The sequence below is a fragment of the Tetrao urogallus genome, assembly GCF_951394365.1.
Source record: "Tetrao urogallus genome assembly, chromosome: 8".
NCBI classification, from domain to species: Eukaryota; Metazoa; Chordata; class Aves; order Galliformes; family Phasianidae; genus Tetrao; species Tetrao urogallus.
This window is the reverse complement of record NC_136821.1, coordinates 15273858-15293595: the sequence shown is the minus strand read 5'-3', so window position 1 is coordinate 15293595 and position 19738 is coordinate 15273858. Positions and strand designations below refer to the sequence as shown.

At 40.6% G+C, this 19738-nt stretch overlaps 1 protein-coding gene across 2 annotated transcripts in view; it reads left to right on the top strand.

Moving 5' to 3' along the window:
- The window catches only part of PLA2R1 (phospholipase A2 receptor 1), a gene marked incomplete at both ends in the record, with an annotated part of 35475 nt that extends 34744 nt beyond the window's left edge, over positions 1–731 (top strand). For both annotated transcript variants that reach the window (XM_079539200.1, XM_079539199.1), the window contains 2 exons: positions 256–285; positions 517–731. In XM_079539200.1, the coding sequence (XP_079395326.1) occupies positions 256–285; positions 517–731 (245 nt within the window). The remainder of the gene's footprint in view (positions 1–255; positions 286–516) is intronic.
- Between the last annotated feature and the right edge of the window lie 19007 nt (positions 732–19738).

Here is a 19738-nt window from a genome sequence, read left to right as displayed (position 1 = left end):
CGTCTATGCCACAATGCCTGTTAATATATTCCACTAAATTTAAGTGATTTTATACAGGCAGTAGGCTAAGTCATATTTTACTTGGCCTATTGTAATCCTATTAACATGGGTAAAGTTCAACAAAGAACAGCTGGCTCTTGCTTGTTTCTGAGTGGATTGTCTTCTGAGTATCAGTGGTACACTGAGTATATACTAAATTTTGTTAGTACTGTGGATAATTTTCTGACAGTTCTGGGTTTCTGGGTTCTATTTCAGATCTTAATGCGGCAGAACCCTCTGAAAAATGTAAGTTATTCTTTTTTACTTTCTAAATTTTTTATTTTTTTTGTAAGGAGCAATAACATGTTTTGAGGTGATACTTCATGAGATCTCATTTAATAGTGGAAAAAAAGTTTAAAATGCGTGACATATAAAGAGTAATGGTGTTTTATGTGGAACATCTGAATTTTTGTACTTAAAATTATATGTGGTTATAACTGCATTTGTGTAATAACAGTCTCTGCTTTTTCCTTTCAGCATCCTACTCTGGACTTGCTGCTCTGGCTGTTCTCGTAACGTTTGTGATGCTGGCTGCTGTTTCCATTTTTCTGTGGTGCCTCTACAAACAGAACAACAGATTCTTCAGCAGAATACTGTGGGTCAGAAACGCCTATTTTCCACAGATTAATTCTGACGTTCCTGCTCTGGAAGAAAGTATTCTCATTTCTGATTTTGAGAAAGATGACAATTAATCAGTGGGGAGAGCCAAGCAGTTATGTATTCTGTGTTAAATTCTGTGTCCTACAGTGTTTTTGTTTTTGTGAGCCAGTTGCTGTTCAAGACCAGCTCCACGTCTTAGCTGGTGGTCAGAATGCCTACATGGTGCTGGAAGAGCAGCGAAGCAGCAGCCGCTGTTCTTTCCTTTCTTGTGAATTTGTTCCATAAGGTTTACAAAGCGAGCAGTGAGGAGCTGAGCACCAGTCGCACCTGCTGTCACAGGCACCAGACCCAGGCTTCCTTGGTGGCAGGGGGTCTGTGCTCCCTTCTCAGGAGACTCAGGGCATGTGCTTCTGGAGGAGTCCTTGCACCCTGGTGGGGAGTGTGCAGGGGCTGCTGCACTTGGACCTCTTATGCTTTGTAGTAGAACGTGGTGAGAATGCACAGAGCCATGGGAAATCGGCTTCTTTGGGGAAAGCTGCAAACTAAAAATGTTCCGATACCACAAATCTCAGACTGCTCACGTGGAGCAGTCATGTCTGTGCCCCCAAGCAGAGAACACTTCTATGCAGCTTCTTCCCTTGGGAAGGTTTGGGCCTCTTGGCTTTTATTTTCTTACCAAAAAAGCTGCTCGTAAGCCAGTGTTAAAACTTGTCCTTGAATTTAGGAACTCTGAAGCCTACTCCAAGGCTTATGGAGTAGTTCTTCCTAATGCCTATTCCATCCATAGAATGTACTTCTTCATTGGGTGGATTCTTAGCAGGTGGATTTCCAAGTTTGCTGAGATGAGGTTACTTTTGATTGGAGTGTCAGTGTTGCCATGATGGCTAGTTTACATTATGAAATACCTTTGGCTTGAGATACAGTAGCATATGGATATTGTCGTCCTGAAGTTAATATATTCAGTAGAGATACTTCTGGTGCACTTGTAGAGAAACAATGTTATCTCTCACCTCGGTCATTTCAGAAACTGAATCTCATCAGCCTCTTCCAAAGATGCTTTGGAGCAGTATCTGTTTGAAGGAAAACATTATATGAATCTTGTTAAAGTTATGATAATAAACTGCTTTACTGTTCACTTACAGTGCAACTTCAAGCAGTGTTTATGTATGTTCTTCTGAGACCCTGCTCTCCACACATAAGGATGATACAAGGGAGAGCCACATCTGCAGTTGACAAAGGGTGCTGCCCTCCCTCGCCCAATTCCTGTAATCCCACGTAGCACACCTTCAAGGGCCACATTTCTCTGGTCATATCAAGGTGCTAATGGTGCTAATACCATCTTTCATTGGTCAGTTGTTCTCCTGGCTAATGACTGTGCAAGACCTACAGATTCAGGTCATGGTTCTTGACGGTGGATGGCTCTATGGATTCCCAGCACTCCCACACTCCCAGTCTTCCAGTTACTTCTGTGAAAATATCAAAACCTTTTATGGAGGACTTCTAAATTATTTCTATTGTGAGGTGGGAAAAAAAGGAAAGCCAAATTGCCGATCGCAAAGAGTTACCTGAGTATTGAATAACTGTGCCATTAGTCATCTCTAAAAGATGCTCTGAAGGGCTGTGCGTGTTGTCGTGTTGGTTGGTTTGTTATGGGATGACTCATTCTAAAAACTGTGCAGGAACCCTAAAATGGAGATATGTTTGTGAAAATTCAGTAAGCAGCCAAGACCAAATGCAATGTTTGTGCACATACAGGGGAATGTATGACTTCTTTCCAGTTAGATTTCACGTAGCAGTTCTTTAGATATGACCAAATAAATGTATTTTCATGTCATAATTATGTATAAGGTTATTTTTTTCTTAATTATTTAGTACCTAGAATTGTTCTATACTGGCTTACAGGATACAAAAATGTGGTTTAAAAGACTGCAGATGCATCTTATCAGTATATAACAAAAAAAGTGACCAACTCTCCCTTCCCTGTGAGACTTTCACCTGTTTAAATTTCAGCTGGAGGAGCCTAAGCAACAATCTTCTATTCATCCCATTCACTGACAAGTGTCTATGTTGACTTTTTGCAGCAGAGTGACTTGAAGAATGCGTTTTGCTTGCAAAATTATAAAATATTTTGTCTCAGAGGATGTGCATTTATCAGGCTATTATGCTGTTACCTAGCTATGCGTATGCTGTCACATTTTGACATTGTTAATGAAGGTGTATTTTTTTTTTTTTTCCTTCTTCAAAAAAACCTGACATGGATATTCTATCAATTCTTCTTGAAGTATGTTTAGTCATTTTAATATACCTGAAGGTCAGTTATACAGTTGTATAATAAATAATCCTAACATCAGAGTAGAGAATGTTAACACTGACTGTGATGTAGGTGATCTTGGATTAAGGGAATAGTACTTCAAGCAGTGTTTTCTTCATACATTGAAACGGATTTGAGGAAACAGTGTCATAAGTGTTTATTTTAAAATATCTTTTGTCATTTAACTTTTCTAATTATAGGTGTTATTCACTTAAGGATGTTATTGCTGATTACTTCCTATTCCTTCTTCTAAATATAAGAAAAATCTTACAGTGAGAACCATCACTCACTGGAATAATATCCTTGGCAATGTGATAATTCACATCACTGTAGGGTTTCAAGAAGCAGTTGGACATGGTGCTGGGCAATCTCATCCAGGCTTCCTTTTGCTGTGAAAGGTTGAACCTGATAATCTTTAAGGTCCCTTCCACCTGGGCTGTTCTATAGTTCTATGGAATTTTACCTTGGCTTCCATTTGTTTTTCTTTAATTCAAGATCCCCTACCCCATTCCTGGTCAGAGTACTTGGTGCCTAGGTTTTCATGAGTGACTGTGACAGTAACAGCAGTGAGGTTCACTGTATTACTTCAGCTAGGAAATTAAAGCATGAATAATAACTTTTTTGGGCTGCAGTTTTTCTTTTGCCAGCTTTAGTGTTTCCCAGCAGCAGTTCCCAGGCTTTGCCCCAGGTTACAGTGTTGGGAGAGGGGTAGCTTGCACCAGACTGCTTCCTGGCTGCTATACAGCTCTTCTCCATTCCTCCCTCCTCCTTCCCTAGCCTTTGCATGTGTGCACACTTGTATCTGGCTCAGGATGACAGACCATGAGGCTGCTTTAGATCTCTGCACTTCGGTCCAGAGGGAGTGTAGGGAAGAAATGCTTTTTTGTACTGTGTGTAACCTGCTCTGCTTCCCTGGGCTCTGCTGCACAAATTTAATTTAGATCCCTGTACATTTTTCTTCCATCACACTGCCCCTCCTTTAGTGCAGAAACAGGCGTCCTCAGTCTCTTGTAATAATAAACCCACTGTAATGAAATCTTGGCATACATTTCCCACAGACCATTTATACGTAAGCAGGCTTTTTTGTTGAAAAGCTAAATTGCACACATTTGTTAACTATGTTCAAAATCCTCAGCTCAAAAAAAAAACAAAACAAAAACAAACAACAAAAAAAAAACCACTCTTCTTGAGCTATAATAATATTTCCTTTGGTAATCAGTGGAATGTTGATTTTAAAACCCTGAGGATCAGTGCTGACCTCACAGTTTGATTCAGTCCTCGAGGACGTCGCTGGCAGGAGCAGTTCGCTGTGCTGGCATGATTTGAGTTAACGTAGAGCTTTGTGCTCAGGAGCACCATCCCAGTCTGGCCAGTAGATGGTGCACACAGAGCTGACAAAATGACAAAGTGTGAGCCCTTTGCAAGCCACAGGGACCTGCTGGGATCCTTCTGAAGGTTAGTTTAATGCGCAGCAAAACTCCCAAGTTTCAACCCTCTGCAGATGTCAGTATACCTTAAACCTGCCTGCTACATTACGAAGCTGTCTTGTGATGGCTTCTCAAAATGGAATGCATCATAATTCTGTATGTTGTTCACACTTTCAGAGCTGCCGATCTCTTTCTGTATCCATTATCTCTTTGCAGAATGACTGTGATTTGGATTCTGATTTTAGAACCAGGAATGCTACCATGGAGGTAACACCATGGTAATTTATAACCTGATTCTGAACTGCAATGAATTCTGAAAGCATGAAGCTGGATAATAGTGAGAATTCTGCTGCTGTTTCCTTTGTTTCCAATGGTTATTTTTGTTTGTTGGGTTATTTCTCTTTTCTCAAACTCAACCAACAAGACAACTCTCCATTCTGATTCTTGGAAATAAATGCTTCAGACCATAGTTTTAATAGAAAGGGGGCTACCCTGTAGATACAAGATAACTGAAGTTAATGCGTAGCTGGCTAAAATTTACATTCCTTTGCATGGCAGCAGAGGCAAACGGGGAAAACTTTCTCTAAACTGGTTTTTCAGATGACTGGGGTATATATTTGGGGTTTTCTTACACGGATCTTCATTTCAAGAAATTTAGAAGGTTCTAATCACACTATAGAGAAGAAAAAAAAAGTCTTTGTTTATTCTGTATTTTTTTTCTTCAGTGTATACTGAAAATCATCCCACCAAGCTATATATTCAGGCCATTTTTTTTCCTGAAGTGTGATCATAGACCTTTGAACCCGGTAATAACCTGATTAAATCTGCTTTGCTACTTTCTCCTGCCATAAACTCTGTGTGTATTGCAGCTGAGAAGCACCAGGAAAGCCCTTGCTGGGAGCTGAGAGCAGGCATGCACATAGCTAAAGGAAGAACTGATTCTTACCTCGTCAGCAGCTTTGTGCTGCATGGCTTCACAGACGCTTGATGGGGGACTGCATCCTAGAGCTTGATGCTTCATTCAGGTGTGTAAGCAAGATCCCTAATGCTGCATGCTGTCTGTGAGCTGGGAGAGATAAAAACTAACATAAAGTAAAATAATGTTCCCAGTTACGTATGGCTTAATTTGTTACAGTCCTGTCACAGACTGCAAATAATTCTGCTTTAGTTGCATTTGTTTCTCTTGGGAAGTTTTTGCTGATGATTGCATGCTTACCTGTTACCTACCTTAAATCTGACACCTACCAGTTTATGTGACCTAATGTTGTACTTTCTAGTGTATAAAATTCCACAGCATCAGAAAGATTCTTTCTGGAAAGACCTGAGAAAAGGTAAAGTTGCAGCTGCTGCTGCATATTCTGTTCTGGGGATCATTAAGAGGCAAACTGAATTACTTTTAAAAATTATTTCAAAAGCAAATACTGAAGATGGAGCTCAATGTGCAGGACATTGGAACTATAAAATCTGTAAGGTGCCTCGCAGTTAAGGGTGAAAACGTGCTGGAGCATCCTGCAGGCTTTCTGTTTGGAGAGAACAAATTACTAGTGTTCTTACTGATACCTTAGCTGCCTTTCTCTTAAAATGTGCATGGAATAAATAGCAGAGAGGGTCTTCCCCCCATGCAGTACCCAAAATGGTTGCTCAGGCATTGGCTCTATCATCACACGCTGCCAGGGTGCCCAGCCCAGAGGCACAGCCCTCAACAGCACAGGCCATTGGGTATGGCAAGAGGAGGATGTGGTGTGGGCTCTCTTCTCCTGTCCTATACCATCCATGGCCCTCTAGAGCACATCTGGTTGATGATTTGGACTTTACCAATATTTGCATCTAAATCTGCTTTGTTCTTAGGAAAAGCTTAGGGCAGATATTCAGTCTCAGCTGCACTTATGGATTGCTCTTCCACTTGGTCTAATGTGAGTCCAAGCCTGGTGTGGGGAGATAGAAGAGAAAGAACTAACCCCTGATGAAAGCAGAAGCATTAGGGGAACAGGGATCAGTTATTGCTGTTAGCTGGGACAGATAGAACAAAGGAGCAAACAGCTAGAGGAAATATAAGAGAACCTTGGGGAGAGCTGGACTGTACAACAGGCACTCACCAAAGCACTGTGCACTGCTAAATTTGATAGCTGTTGTTTGGAAATAGATGCACAACTGCTGCTGGGGAATATATTCAGAATGCTGCTGGATGTCCCTTTACAGCTCAGTCAGGGTAAACGTGAGTAAACGTGAGTAATCCTGATCTGAAAATACTGGTGTGTGAAACTGCAGATTCTTCATCCCACTTTCTTCTAGCCAGAGTTTAGGATGCAAATCTCATACAGCTGGGGCATGGGGAACACCTCTGGCTAATCTGCGGTTTACTTTGTGATAGAAAGGGGCAGTTCTGAAATGAGCACAGCTGAATCATCCCACTGACCTGCTACAGCAGCTGGTTTGGGCAAAGCACCCAGCCTGCCCTGGGAACCCAAAATCCACATGTGGGATAGAGGAAGTGAGTGGCATTTAGCTCACTAGGAGTGAATGGCTCAATAAAGCAAAAGCCCAGAACCAGTAAATGACCAGTAAATGTAAATGAAGAGATACGTGCAAACAATTTTTTTTTTTTTTTTTTTTTTTTTTTTTTGCTTTGTTTCTTTTACTTTGTTCTGATTTGTTTTGTGTTCCCAGTTTAGTCACAGACTCAGGAGATGAGATGCCTGATGGTCAGTATACGAGTACCAAAAAAAAAAAAGATGATGCTCACGTGTTGTCTCCCAAAACCAGAGAGGTTAAGAGAAACCCTTCAGAGCCCAAACACCATTCCAAGGTTTTCTTTCTCAATCCAGAGACAGAGAAAATCAATGGAAACTGAAAAAGGCTGGAGCTTCAGCTTTCCCAAAAGACAAGGACACCCACAATAGGCACACAAGGCTTAATCTAAGGTGCATAGTGCTGCGTCAGTTCTCATGTTTATTATTTTTATGATTGCATCCTAAAGCAATTGCTCTTTTGATCTATGTTAGCTGCTGCTTGGGGAAAGAAAAATAAAGATCACATAGAAAATTAAAAAAAAAAAATAAAAATAATAATAATAAAAAAATCTGGCTGAAGGCCAAAACTTCACAAGAGAAGGCTGAGGCCTAATGTGTTTTGTTTAAGGTCTTTGTTTCTGATAGATGTTGTCTGGATTAGGGAGGATGACTGCACTTTGAACAAAGCCGGCTGGGGAAGTCAGTTAGTCAAGTATTAACCCTCTGAGGAGTAGACTGAACTGTGCATGAGAAACATTCTGAGAAAACATCAAAAGTAGTGTAGATCTCTTCTGAGAAGTACTGTGGCTTGTATTTATATAGGATAAGGTGGAGACAATTTGTTGTATACGTGACTGAATGCCTCAAGATGGGTAACTGTCCAGAACTCGTTTTCTCCCTGTAGCATACTTCAGCAGTCCCAAGGCTGAAACGAGCCTAATGTTCAGGAATTACTTTAGGGCATTAGCAGAAGTTAGGCATTTAGTGTGATATAATTCATAGAGGTGAAAAAAAGATTATTGTGAGCCTGCTGGACATGTTGTAATAATGCAAAGTAGGATTTCACTGGTGTAAACTGGGAGAGAAATATTGAACTCTATACTCTGCTTTAGAAAATGTTATTCTGAAAGTATTGTGATAAATATTCAGATACCTAATGTAAAAAAAAAAAAAAAAAAAAAAAAAAAAAAAGTAAAAAAAAAAAAAAGAAAGAAAGAAAAGAAAAAGAAAACTTTAAAAAAAAAAAAAAAAAAATCCACCAAGGAAACAAGAAAAGAACCACCTTATTGGGGAAGTGACTGTATAGCATGTGCAGGTGTTGTGCAAACAGAGTAAAGGAAGAGTTAAACACAGGCAGTAGAACAAAGTACAGTTTTATGCTTAACTTGTGGCCGGTCTTAGCTATAATTATAACATGAAAATGATGCTTTAAAAATGATTATGAAAATAAAAATCCTGCCTCAAAAAAACAAAAATGGGGTCAGAAAACAAAATCAGTAACAACTTCCACCATTTGCTTGACCTGTTGCAGATCTTTCCCTTCTTGATGCACTGGTTGCAGCACAGGATGTCAGCTCTTACCAAGCAACTGCCAAAACAAGGTAACAGAATGTGTAATTGTTTAAAACTAACTGCTCACGTGTGATGCTGAACTGATTTTTGTTTTGTTCCCCTGTAATTCAGGGTGTTGTCATTTTAGGTATCAGACCTGAAATGGGAAAAGTCTTGTTGTTGCTAGACAAGCGGTTTAAAGCTGAGTTGCGTAACAATTATTTTAATATCAGAGATGTGTGTATTTTTGACTTGCTAATGCTGTAGGTGGTATTATAGGCTTAGCAGAAGTAGCCAGCAGGCAATATGGTGATCAGCAGCTTGCCTTCTGAGCTTGCCCATTATCTGGAACTCTAGTTGTGATGCTGCAACTTGTCTGTGTGTGTACTGACAGCTATTACAAATAATGAAATGAAGTCATTATAAAGCGTGCCCTTTCCAGAATGCTGCTACAGTCTCCTGTCCCTACCAGGACTGATTTAAATTGTAGCTGGTTATGTAAAATGGACTCTTAAAGTATTGTTATTGGAAAGCATTAAGCTCAACCTTTTCAGAGTGATCAAGAATGAGATTCTTAATATGTTACAGTGAGCTTCAAGATCAAAGGGGAAATGCATGCATTTTGACAGGAATTAATGCACAGGGACCCAGCCCCAAATCCTGCTGGTAAAGTGCTGGTTGTGTGAGATGCCTTAGGCTGTGGGTCCTGCTGAAAAAAACAAACAAACAAACCACCAAATCAGGTGGAATTTTGGACATGTGCAGGCATGCATTGCTTAGGCAGCTAAAATAGCAGTAACAAACGTGGCCAAATGACAGCAGAACAACAGTCCTCAACTCCAAGAATCAAATTGCAAAATCAGTGTTTTATTATTAGTGAAAAAACCCCTTTGCAGTAGCAGTTTGAAGTACCTCATTCCATCACTGTTTAGGTGCTTCTAAGGACAGAGATGCAAGTTTGCCAGAAATTTGTCTGTCGATTTAAATTCCAGAAATATTTTTTCCAAACTAATTTTGAAGAAATTTTGTTCTCAATTCAGAATAATAACAATAAAAGGAAGGAGCTAAAATATGGTGCCATCAAATGGATGAAGAAGCTGTACTTTCAGTTTGGTATTGGGTTAAAACATGAGATTACTATCCAAGACTCATTGAATTACAGCATTGTTATGGTGTTATATTAAGGAATTAACAACCTTTCAAAATCTGGTATTGTTTATTAAAAAATGAGATGAAGTCAACTTCAATTTAAAATGATCTCTAGCACTGTTCATGCTTTATTTTGTGTCCAATTATTATGTTTAAACATGTTTTCCTAGAGGAATAAAATACACTCTGACTTGGAGTCTCCACTAACTTTTGCTTCTGAAGTCAAGATTCTTGGCTTGCCTTTTGCTCATTCCAACTTCACAGTGTCTGTCATGTCCTCTCTTGCAGTTCTCATGGCCATAAAAGCAGAACGTGGAACTAAAGGTTAAAGATAAATGCTTGAGTTTAACCAATACAGCTACAGTTGCCTTAAGGACTTACTTCTGAAGGCAGTGGTTGGATCATTCTGATTCAGAGGTAGGATGAAAATTACGTTCAATATTCATGCCTGAGTAAAAATTAAAATCGTTATACCTCTAGCACTTTGTCTTTCTGAAGACTTCAGATTGTCAGATCAATTGCTAAGTGCAAGAGGAACGTAGTCTAACTGTTGGACTTTATACAAATGAGTAAATGTTCAATGGGTTGCAATGAGAATTTAAGACAGAAACTGCTCCATTAGTAACTACTCATTTGTGAGGAACGGAAGGAAGAAGATCTAGACTCCTTTTTTGTGCTCTAATAAATATTTTCATACTTTGAATAATAAGGTTCAACTCCTCTGAGAACTTGCTTTAGATTTATGGTTACTGAATTTATCTGGATTAGTAAGAGGTTTAGATTCCTCTTAAAAAAGGGATTTTGTTTGGGTATGTCATAGCAAATATATCCAAATTGCCAATCTATTTGTTAAAAAGGAGACAACAGCATCTTCTCTTTCTGGGAACAGTCCATTGAGAAAGTTCAGCAAAAAAGTGAGGAACTTAGTAACACGGCACTGTCAGGGCTTGCCCAAGTGTATCAGCAGCAAAAGGAAGGCTCGAGAAAGTGTGAGACTGCTGCTGAATGGGGTGCTGGTAGTAAAGGACAGAAAAGGCAGAGGAACTCAGTTTATTATTCCCCTTTATCCTCACTGGTAAGACTTGATTTCAGGAATTCCACACCCCTCAGACCAGTGGGAGCATCTGGAGCAATGAAGACTTTCTCTCAGTAGAGATTATCAGAGCATTTAAATAAATTTGGATTTGAACAAGTCCATGGGAAACAATGGGCTACCATCTACGTGTGCTGAGGACAGATAACATTGCAAGGATACTCTCAAGTATTTTTGAAAGGTCACAGTGATCAGAGGAGGTTCCTGAGGATGGGAAAAAAGTAAATGTCAGACTTAACATCAAGAAAAATGAGAATGTGAGCAACTACAAGGCCAGTCAGCGTCACCTCAACACCTGAGAAGGTGGTGGAGCAAATAATCCTAGAATCTAATATGAGTTGGAAAGAACCCTTAAAGGTCATCAGGTCCAACTCTCCTGCAATGATGAGGAACACCTACAGCTCCATCAAGTGCTCAGAGCCCTTCCAGCCTGACCTTGAGTGTCTCTGGGGATGGCTTTCTGGGCAACCTGTGCCAGTGCCTCACCACCTTTATTGTAAAAAACTTCTTTCTTATATCCAATTGAAATCTCCCCTCTATTAGTTTGAAATCATTTCTCCTTGTCCTATCTCAGGAGTCTGTCTCCTTCTTTCTTATGCCCTTCCCACCTCCTCAGATACTGAAAGCCCCCCCCCTCTTAATAATGAAAGCAATTCTGGAACCAATTTCAAAATATATTAAGGATCCAAAAAGGAGTGGGAGTTGTCAGTGTGGACATATTGAAGGGAAAATCATGCCTGACAGACCTGATAGCCTTCTGTGATGAAGCAATTAAATTGATGGTTGAGGAGAGAGACGTGGATGTTAATCATCTTGCTTTAGCAAGGCTTTCAGTGCTGTCATCATAGCATCTTCATTAACAAGATGATGACAGGACAAGTGGACAGTGAGGTGAACTGAAAACTGATTGAAATGCCAGGCACAAAAGATGATAATCAGTGGCACAAGGTCAATAGTGGAGACAATGCCATTTAACATCTTCATTAATAGTCGTTGATGTTGGGCCAGAATGCATTCTCAGCAAGTCTGCAGACAATTGCAAACTGGCAGGGCTGGTACATGGAAATGGCTGTGCTACCATTGCTACCATTCAGAGGAATCTCAACAGACTGGACAAATCAAGAAGATGAATTTCCTAGAGTTTAACAAAGGGAAATGATAAATCCTCCACTTGGGAGTAATACCCCACACACGCTGACAAATGCAAGTAAGTTCTGCCTAAGCTAGGGACCAAATAGTTGGGAAGTAACATTACAGAAGAGAACCTGGGAGTTCTGGAGAACACAGGCTTGAATATGAACTAGCAATGTGGCCCTATAACAGAGACAACCCAACAGTATCCTGAACTGCTGTAATGCAGTGTTGTCAGGTGGTTGAGGGGGGTGATCATTCACCCTATTCAGTACTGGAAAGATGCATCTGGAGTGCTGGATCCACCTCTACTCCACAGTACAAGAAAGATAGGGATTCAGCGGAACAAGTCCAGGAAAAAAACACAAAGATGATTAAGGAAACGGAACATTTACTATATGAGTGGCTGAGAGAGCTGGCACTATTCATCCTAGTGAAGAGAAGGATCAGGAAGATCCTATTAATTCATCTAAATACCTAGAGTTGGGGTGAGTGACGGAAGAAGCAGCTAAACTCTTCTCAGTGGCCTCCAGTGAAGGTACAAGCTGTATGTTAGTCTGTGCTGATTACATAAAGTCCTTTTTAAAAATAAAAAAATTCTTACTCTGGTCAGATGCTGGATCGGGCTGCTCAGAGAGGCAGTGCAGTCTCTGTCCTTGGAGTTACTGTAAATGTGACTGGACACAGCCACGGGCACCCTGCTCTGGCTGATCCTTGTCTCTAAGCAAAGGGTTGCACTAAATAATCTCCAGAGGTCTGGAGTTACCAAATGTTGTATAATTAGACTTCATAACTTAACATATGCTGTAAAGTCAAGAGTCTAGAAGCTCGTTAGTGGTTAGTACATGGGCAGAGCACTGCAGATCTGAGTCATAAGGGGTCTATGCTGTTGTGCATTATCTTTAGCTTCTGAATTCTCCCTCTCGTATTCTGCATCAGGTATGTGAAACCAGCTCACCTGAACTACTGTGTAGTGATGAAAAGCTGATAGCAGTACTCTCATAGTCTCTCTCTGATTTACCCGTAGTGTCAAGCACAAGTAGAAGTTCTCTAAACTCATTTGTACGCACTGTCCACCCACAAACTTTATCTTGTTGCAAGTGTTGAGTCACAGACAGGTAGTTCTTGTTCAAGTCGCAGCCTCATGTAAGCTGTGGGTAATAACAAAAGATATTTCAATCTTACTTTCAGTGATGATAACGCTAAGGTACAAATAATTTCTTTACAGCAGAACACCCTCAGATCAGCAGAAAGAAGCAAGCAACAAGTTCCATTTGGGAGTGCCTGCTGATCTGTTCTCCCAGCTGGAGCTGTCATCCTGCTCAAGAGATCTCTGGTGGACCGTATCAACCAGATCGCTTTCGTCCACATGCTTGCTGACCTCGTCAAAAAGCACTCGAGAGGCCTGGAAGGTAAACAATAAGTTAAGAGATTATGTGTTGAAGCTGCCCAAACAGGTCCTATTTATCCAGCTGTACACTAAATCTAGCCCTTATTGCTGCTTCTGTAACTTTGTGTGGTTCAAAGTCCTGGTGGCCTTTAGCATCACCCACCTTGTCTCCCTCCTTTTTGCCCCCAGAACAATATTAGAAATTTGTGTCACGCTGCTGCTCTCTGTTCAGAGAAAGCTTGAAGAGAAAGTTTACATGCTGCCATTAGTAGCTACTTACCTGCACTCCCCTAGGAGTGCACTCAGGTGCCTAGCATAGTTCCTGGGGATTTCTACTCCTCATGTTTTAGGTTCCAGCTGTTCCCAATCAGCTCAGGTTCAGGCAGAGGCTCTGCTGACTCCCTCAGAAAGTAGGGTTCAAGTACAGGAATCACCTCCTTATTGCAGTGTGTACATGCATATGCACATCATGAGGTTTTCTCTATAAATGTTTTGGCCTCTCTTCTCTTTTACTCTGCAGATGCCTTTGGTCCACCAGACTCCAGTGGTCTTGGTCTTGATATATCTGGAAAAGATTTAATATTAGCTCTGATTTCTCTTACTATCTGCTGTTCATACTTTTATTGCTCTGTCACTGTGTTTTCCTTTTAATATATAGTTTGTGACTCTGGCATTTGGTTTTTCAGTTGGAGATGAATTCAACTTCTTGCTTCTGATAGCCTGTTTTGTGGTCACACTATCCTGTGTCTGCTTAGTTTTAGTGCTTCTCAAGATGTTAGCAGCTGTGCTGCATATCCTTACTATTTCAAGCTGCTCCTCTCTGTTTCCTTTTCACAAGTTTTGTCATGTCTGTGTCTCTGTTCTTTCTGAAGCTGGGTGTAGCCACTGTAATGCTTGGACTTTGTTAAACCTGGGGAATTCTGAATGTAAGCACCAGAACAGCAATCCCAACCATAAGTGGAGGATCTTGTGGAAGATCTTGCACACTAATGAGGACCAAATGAAAGACTCTTCCGTGACTTCCTTGTCCAACTACTCTGTGAAATTACCTTTAATGGAGTCAATGATTGTTACCCAAAGTACAGTTTCTGCAGATTCAGCACTATGTACACTTAAAGCTAGCATTTCAGTCCATGCAGAGCCCGTGTCACCTGGTGGGCTTTTGCTACGTTCCTTTGATTTCAGTGATCACTAGCAAATTTCCCTACCTTATACCGGTTAGAGTGACTCTTGTGTTTTCCATTTATTTTATGTCCTGGTACTGTGATGTCCAACTTGCCTGGTATGTGACTGTCTCCATCTAAAACTTCCTTCATTTTTTTCCTCTGTATTTTTATCATTTTTATTGTTGTAGGTGTTCTTTCTTTCCTCATTTCCTATTTAAAAGGCACTCTGTCCATTTTCCACTCACTATTTCTGTACTCTAGCCTCTTCTGCAGTCAACAAAAGCAGAATTTCTATGCCTTTGCTCATGGCAAACTGTTGCTTTGCCACAACGGCTGTTCTTCAATTTAAAGCACAGTCATATCCTTCACGACTTTAAGTGCCAGTGGAGTAGCTCCCGGTAAGCCCATCCTTTCCACACAAGCTCTTTTAATCCCAGATGTGCTCCACATCAATCTGAAATGTTGCTCTTTTTACCATTCTCTCAGTGACATTTTGAAAATTTCCTTCTTGCTAGTCACATACACAGAGCAGTGGGGATAGTTCTGTTGGGGAAGGTCTCATCCATGTTCTCCTCCAACAAGGTGAATTTGCCTCCAGAAAGGCATGAGAAAAGATAAACCACAACTTCCTTCCCCTTTTAGGAAACTGAGTCCCTTCCTCTTTTAGAGTACTGACCCACTTTGCATGGGTAAGGACAAAAAGAGCCCCATCAATCTTTCATTTAATTTCAAAAGCCCTTCTACCCAAACGAGTTTTTATTTCCTTATGAACGTTGCCCAAATTATAATTGATGAACATCCCACCAAACTTTTTTCTTTTTTTGCATTAAATTTATTGTGTTATGAAATATTATTTTAGTAGCCAGATCCCATAAGCATATTATGAAAAATGATCTTACGTTACAACAGAAAACAGCTTTTGAAGAGATACTGAATCTATTAACTGTCAGTAGAGCTACAATACTGAGGCACAGTTTCCATTAAAAATCTACTTTGCAGTGTCAGAAACCTTTACTTAAAGTGCTGCAAAAATGTATCATTTGACACTCACTTTAGGATCTTTAGCAGTCCTCCAAATGTTAAAGCACTGCTTTTATTATTTTGTTGTTTCAAGTGCACATAAAAATCCCAGCAGGAATCAGAGCCAAACCAAGGCAGGCAGAAGACGTTCCCCACCACAAAGAGAGAAGTCGCAGGAGAGTGGCTGTGTCCACATGCCCTTCTTTGTCCTGTTTCTCAATCCTGTTTCTAGTATTTCAGGAGGCCTTGTCTAATCTGAGTTTGAATATGCAGTAGGACAGAATTTGGCAGTCACTTTTGAGTAAAAAGAAGGCTCGTATTACAATGAAGGTTTGTAATTCCTTTTTATGAATTCTGGAAATTACCTACTGTGTTTCTGTGTATTGGGAGAAAGAACACTCTAAAATGCTGTATTAACATGAAGCATGTTTTTCTTTAAATGCTGAAACTTGAAGAGAGTAAGGATTCCTAACAATAACAGACCCTTCAAGCCCAACTAAGAACTCACAATCTTGGAACACATGTTAGAGGTTCGTGCAGCTTGTTAAAGAAAGGTAAAGAATATATAAAAATTCAGATTGTATGGTTTCATCATACCCTGATTGTAAAAATGACCCTTTCATAACTTGTTAGAAGGGTAGGCTGCTGCAATAAGAAATCTAAAGAAACAGTAAAGAAATGCTGTTTTACTTTCTGTTCCCATTTTGATAAAAGCTAAATATTCATTAATATTTTAAAATTAACATTTTAAAATAATTAAGCCTGCAAAAGCCAGCAAATAGCCTAAGTGTCCACAAAGAAAAGACCATCCAGGTGGACTTAACACAACAAAAAAATAACCAGAGTATTGCTTAAGCATTTTCTATGATCTCTCTGCACCCAGATCAGTTGCTGGATGCTTCATACATCCACTTTCAGTTTTACTGTTTGTTTTTCCATGGCCACATATGGAATTCACCAAGCCAAATGTTTTTTATGTGTCAAAAAAGAATCATTTGGCTTTTGGGCATACTTACAGTATTAGTTGAAGTTCTCCGAGTTTCTGTTTCATTAAAGTACCTTTACACATGCCCAGGGCTGGTATTTTAAAGGGCTAACAGGCTCTCCACTAAAACCAGAGACATGTTTTAATACCAAACTTATAAGCAGAATCTAGGTAGGAACAAAATATTTTCTCCTCCAGCAAATCTCTCAAGCCCTCATCTCTTTTGCTTTGTTGTGTTTCCTGTGAAGGCCTGGATATTGCAAGCACTGATGTTGCAAGGTGGAAAAAGTAATAAACAACCCTTGTTCCCTGTTTAGATGTCCCAGTTTCAGAGTCACTTCTGAGGGGACCAGAGAGGGCAAGAAATTACCATCTCTAATGCCACTTCCCATTCTTGGGAGATGCTGGAGGTAGCAAATCCTTTTCCAGCATTCCCTTTGTGCTCACTGCCACATGGATGCTCTCAACCCAGCCAGAAAAACCAGATTATAAAGTGTTGATTGTAAAACAGGGAGGAAGTCTGCTCAGGCAAAGTACCTATTAAGTGTGGTGAGCAGAAGTGAGATTGAGGTGGAGATTTATGGATAGACAGGTGTTGACGCTTTCTGCAGGAAACACTATTGTTAAAAACATATGGGTGCTATAAACATATGGGCATGAAAGCAAAGAAGATATCTGTTGATGAACAAGAAAGACTGCTAGAAATAAAAGGCTCTTAGTCATGATGTTGGCACCTCCAAAGGCTTTTTGATTGTAAAGGCAAGGTCGTCTGCTTGGAAGCAGGAGGAAAGGCTGCTGTGCATTGGTGTCAACTGTTGTAGAGTCTCCCTGTACCTGAAGTTCTCTATTTGTTACTCTCTAGGAATGCTTGAAATCTGCTCTGCTGTGTATGCTGCTCTGCAATGAGCTGTAGTTATGGATGGGGACGGGAAACATTTGCGGTTTGCTATTCAGAAACTGTTCACTTGTTATGCTGTGAGTAACATTCAAATAGCAGTTCATATCAAATGCAGAAGCCTCATCCATAATGCCAGCATGAATCCTTTTAGAAATACTCTTCGACACTGCATTAATTTTGATAAGCTTTGTACAGATCACTGTAGAAGATTTTTAGAGGTTATCATATGACACAAACACAGATATTATTTCCTGTGCTATTTCCTCCTCCTATAGTGGTTTGTTGGCTGGCCTTGTTGGCTTTGTTGGTTTTGTTTTCATTTGCAGAGTAACCATCCCAGGTACAATCATCTACCTTGAGGAATTACTTTCTCATTTTCCTTTGCAAAATCTGGTGTAATTAACACAGGAAAGACGTATCTTCTATAGGCGAGAGACACGTTATTTAGGTGGGAGGGCAAGCGAGTTCAGCAGAGAGAAGGCTGTTTGAAATACTGCCTTTGAAAGCTGGCTTCCTTAGGAAAAGATGTGCAGGAGCCAGGCACTGTCAGTAGTGGGGGGGGGGGACAGGGAACAGCATGGCATCAGATTGCACAGCATTTGATTAGACGAATCGCACAGAGTGCAAGCCCACCAACGGGTTAACAACCACAATTTACTTAGCTTTTAGCTGGTCATTTCCACAGAGCATTGTCCTGTAATTTTTTTTATCGTAGTAGATGGATAAAAAAGAAACAAACAAAAAAATATGTTTCTTTTTAATGTCCTTGATAGAAAATGTAGTAAAACTACTGTATATACAGTATATGGTTTTCAGTAACTTTCTGTTTTTGAACTTCTGTCATCAAAGCAGAGCCGCCTTAATTGTGCTTGTTCAGTAAAGCAGGTGTACAGATCTGAGTCTGTAAATCCTCACCTGTCTGCTGCTTGGCTGTGGAAGAAGGGAAATATGCATTTTGCTTTGTGTTCAGTAAGTACGCAGTGCATGCTGTTAGTTCTGAAGCTAAACTCCTCTCCATTCTAAAACTGGGTTAGTCAATTATTACATCAAAAATAGCAAGCAGGCGGGAGGGTTCATGGGGATGCAGTGTTCACACCCAGTGTTTCTTGTTGTGATGTTTTATCTAAGAAGTGGCACACCACCTCACCAATACGTTTCAGTTTCAATTGCTTGCTTTTATATCAGTGGGGAATTTCTGCCTCCTACTCTCTGCGTAGAGACACAAGCACTCTGCTCTTCCAGAAGACACTTTTGCATAGCAGAGCCTCAGTTTTGCTGCAGCTGTGGAACCTCTTTCTGCCTGAAACAAATTTTTAGAATAGCTCCTGCCCTTGCAGCCAGGTCTGGCTCTGCAGCTCCCAGCAGCACGGAGCACTTGCTTGCTTACAGATGCCTGGTTTTGTTCACCTCTTTTGGCTCAGTTCCTGGTCAGGCAACACCCTCACTGCCTTCCCTGAGTGGCCGGATTCCTGCATGATGGGCACATCTGAAACACATAAAGCAGGCTGCGTGCTGCCCTTCCCAGCTCAATGAAGACCTAATGTTTCTCTCCCTGAACAACTTCTCCTCTAAGTCTAATCAAAATGGATGTTTCATAGCCAAAATGTTTTTTCCTTGCAACTTTGCAAGTGCTTTCTTGCACAGCTGGGGTTGCAGCCTTTCCAGGTCAGCAATGAATCACTGAATCTCAGGCTACAACCAGGCACAATTTTATTTCACATACTTTCTGTCGGCTCTCCTTCTTTCTCTTCCCCTCCTTCGTGCCAACTGCTCACCCTTCTCTTTGTGCTTTTATTTTTGGTTTCTGCAACTTCCTGTGCTCAGCATCATCATTTTCTCAGCAGCAGCTATTTCAGCTGCTCCCAACCCCATTTCCTCCCCCTTCCCTGGCACAACTGGATCAGCTCACTGCAATTTTAGCTTCCAGTGACTTGAAAATGCCAAGTCTTAGAAAGCACTGAAGCAAATGGGACCTGTGGGCATGGCCTGTGGGGATGGAGTATTGGCATGGCTTGTGGGCACAGCCTGTTGGTGCATCCTATGGGGATGGCTTGTGGGCACGCTGGGTGTTGGCACGTGCTGTGGGGACACTGTGGGCATGGCAAGTGCTGTCAGAAGGGCCCTGCAGCCCTTACAGCACAACGCAGCCCACGGCCATGCTGCTGCAAGGACTAAAGGGTGGCATATGCAAACTGTGATGTAACCCACTTTCCGTTCTTTTACTTCGACGTCTGCTATTACTGGTGCTCCTTTTCTTCTATCGCTTTTTAAAAACTTTTAACTCTAATTGCCATATTAATGAGCCCAGTTTTGTCAATTTTTCACTCTTTGTCCTCTTGGAATTTTCACTTAATTTCCTTTCGATTTTAGATTTTAGTTACTTTTTCATCACTTTTCTTGGATTCTGTTGGAGTAATTAAGTCAGCTTTTCATTTTTTTGTTATTTATTTTCCTCAATTTTGCAAGGC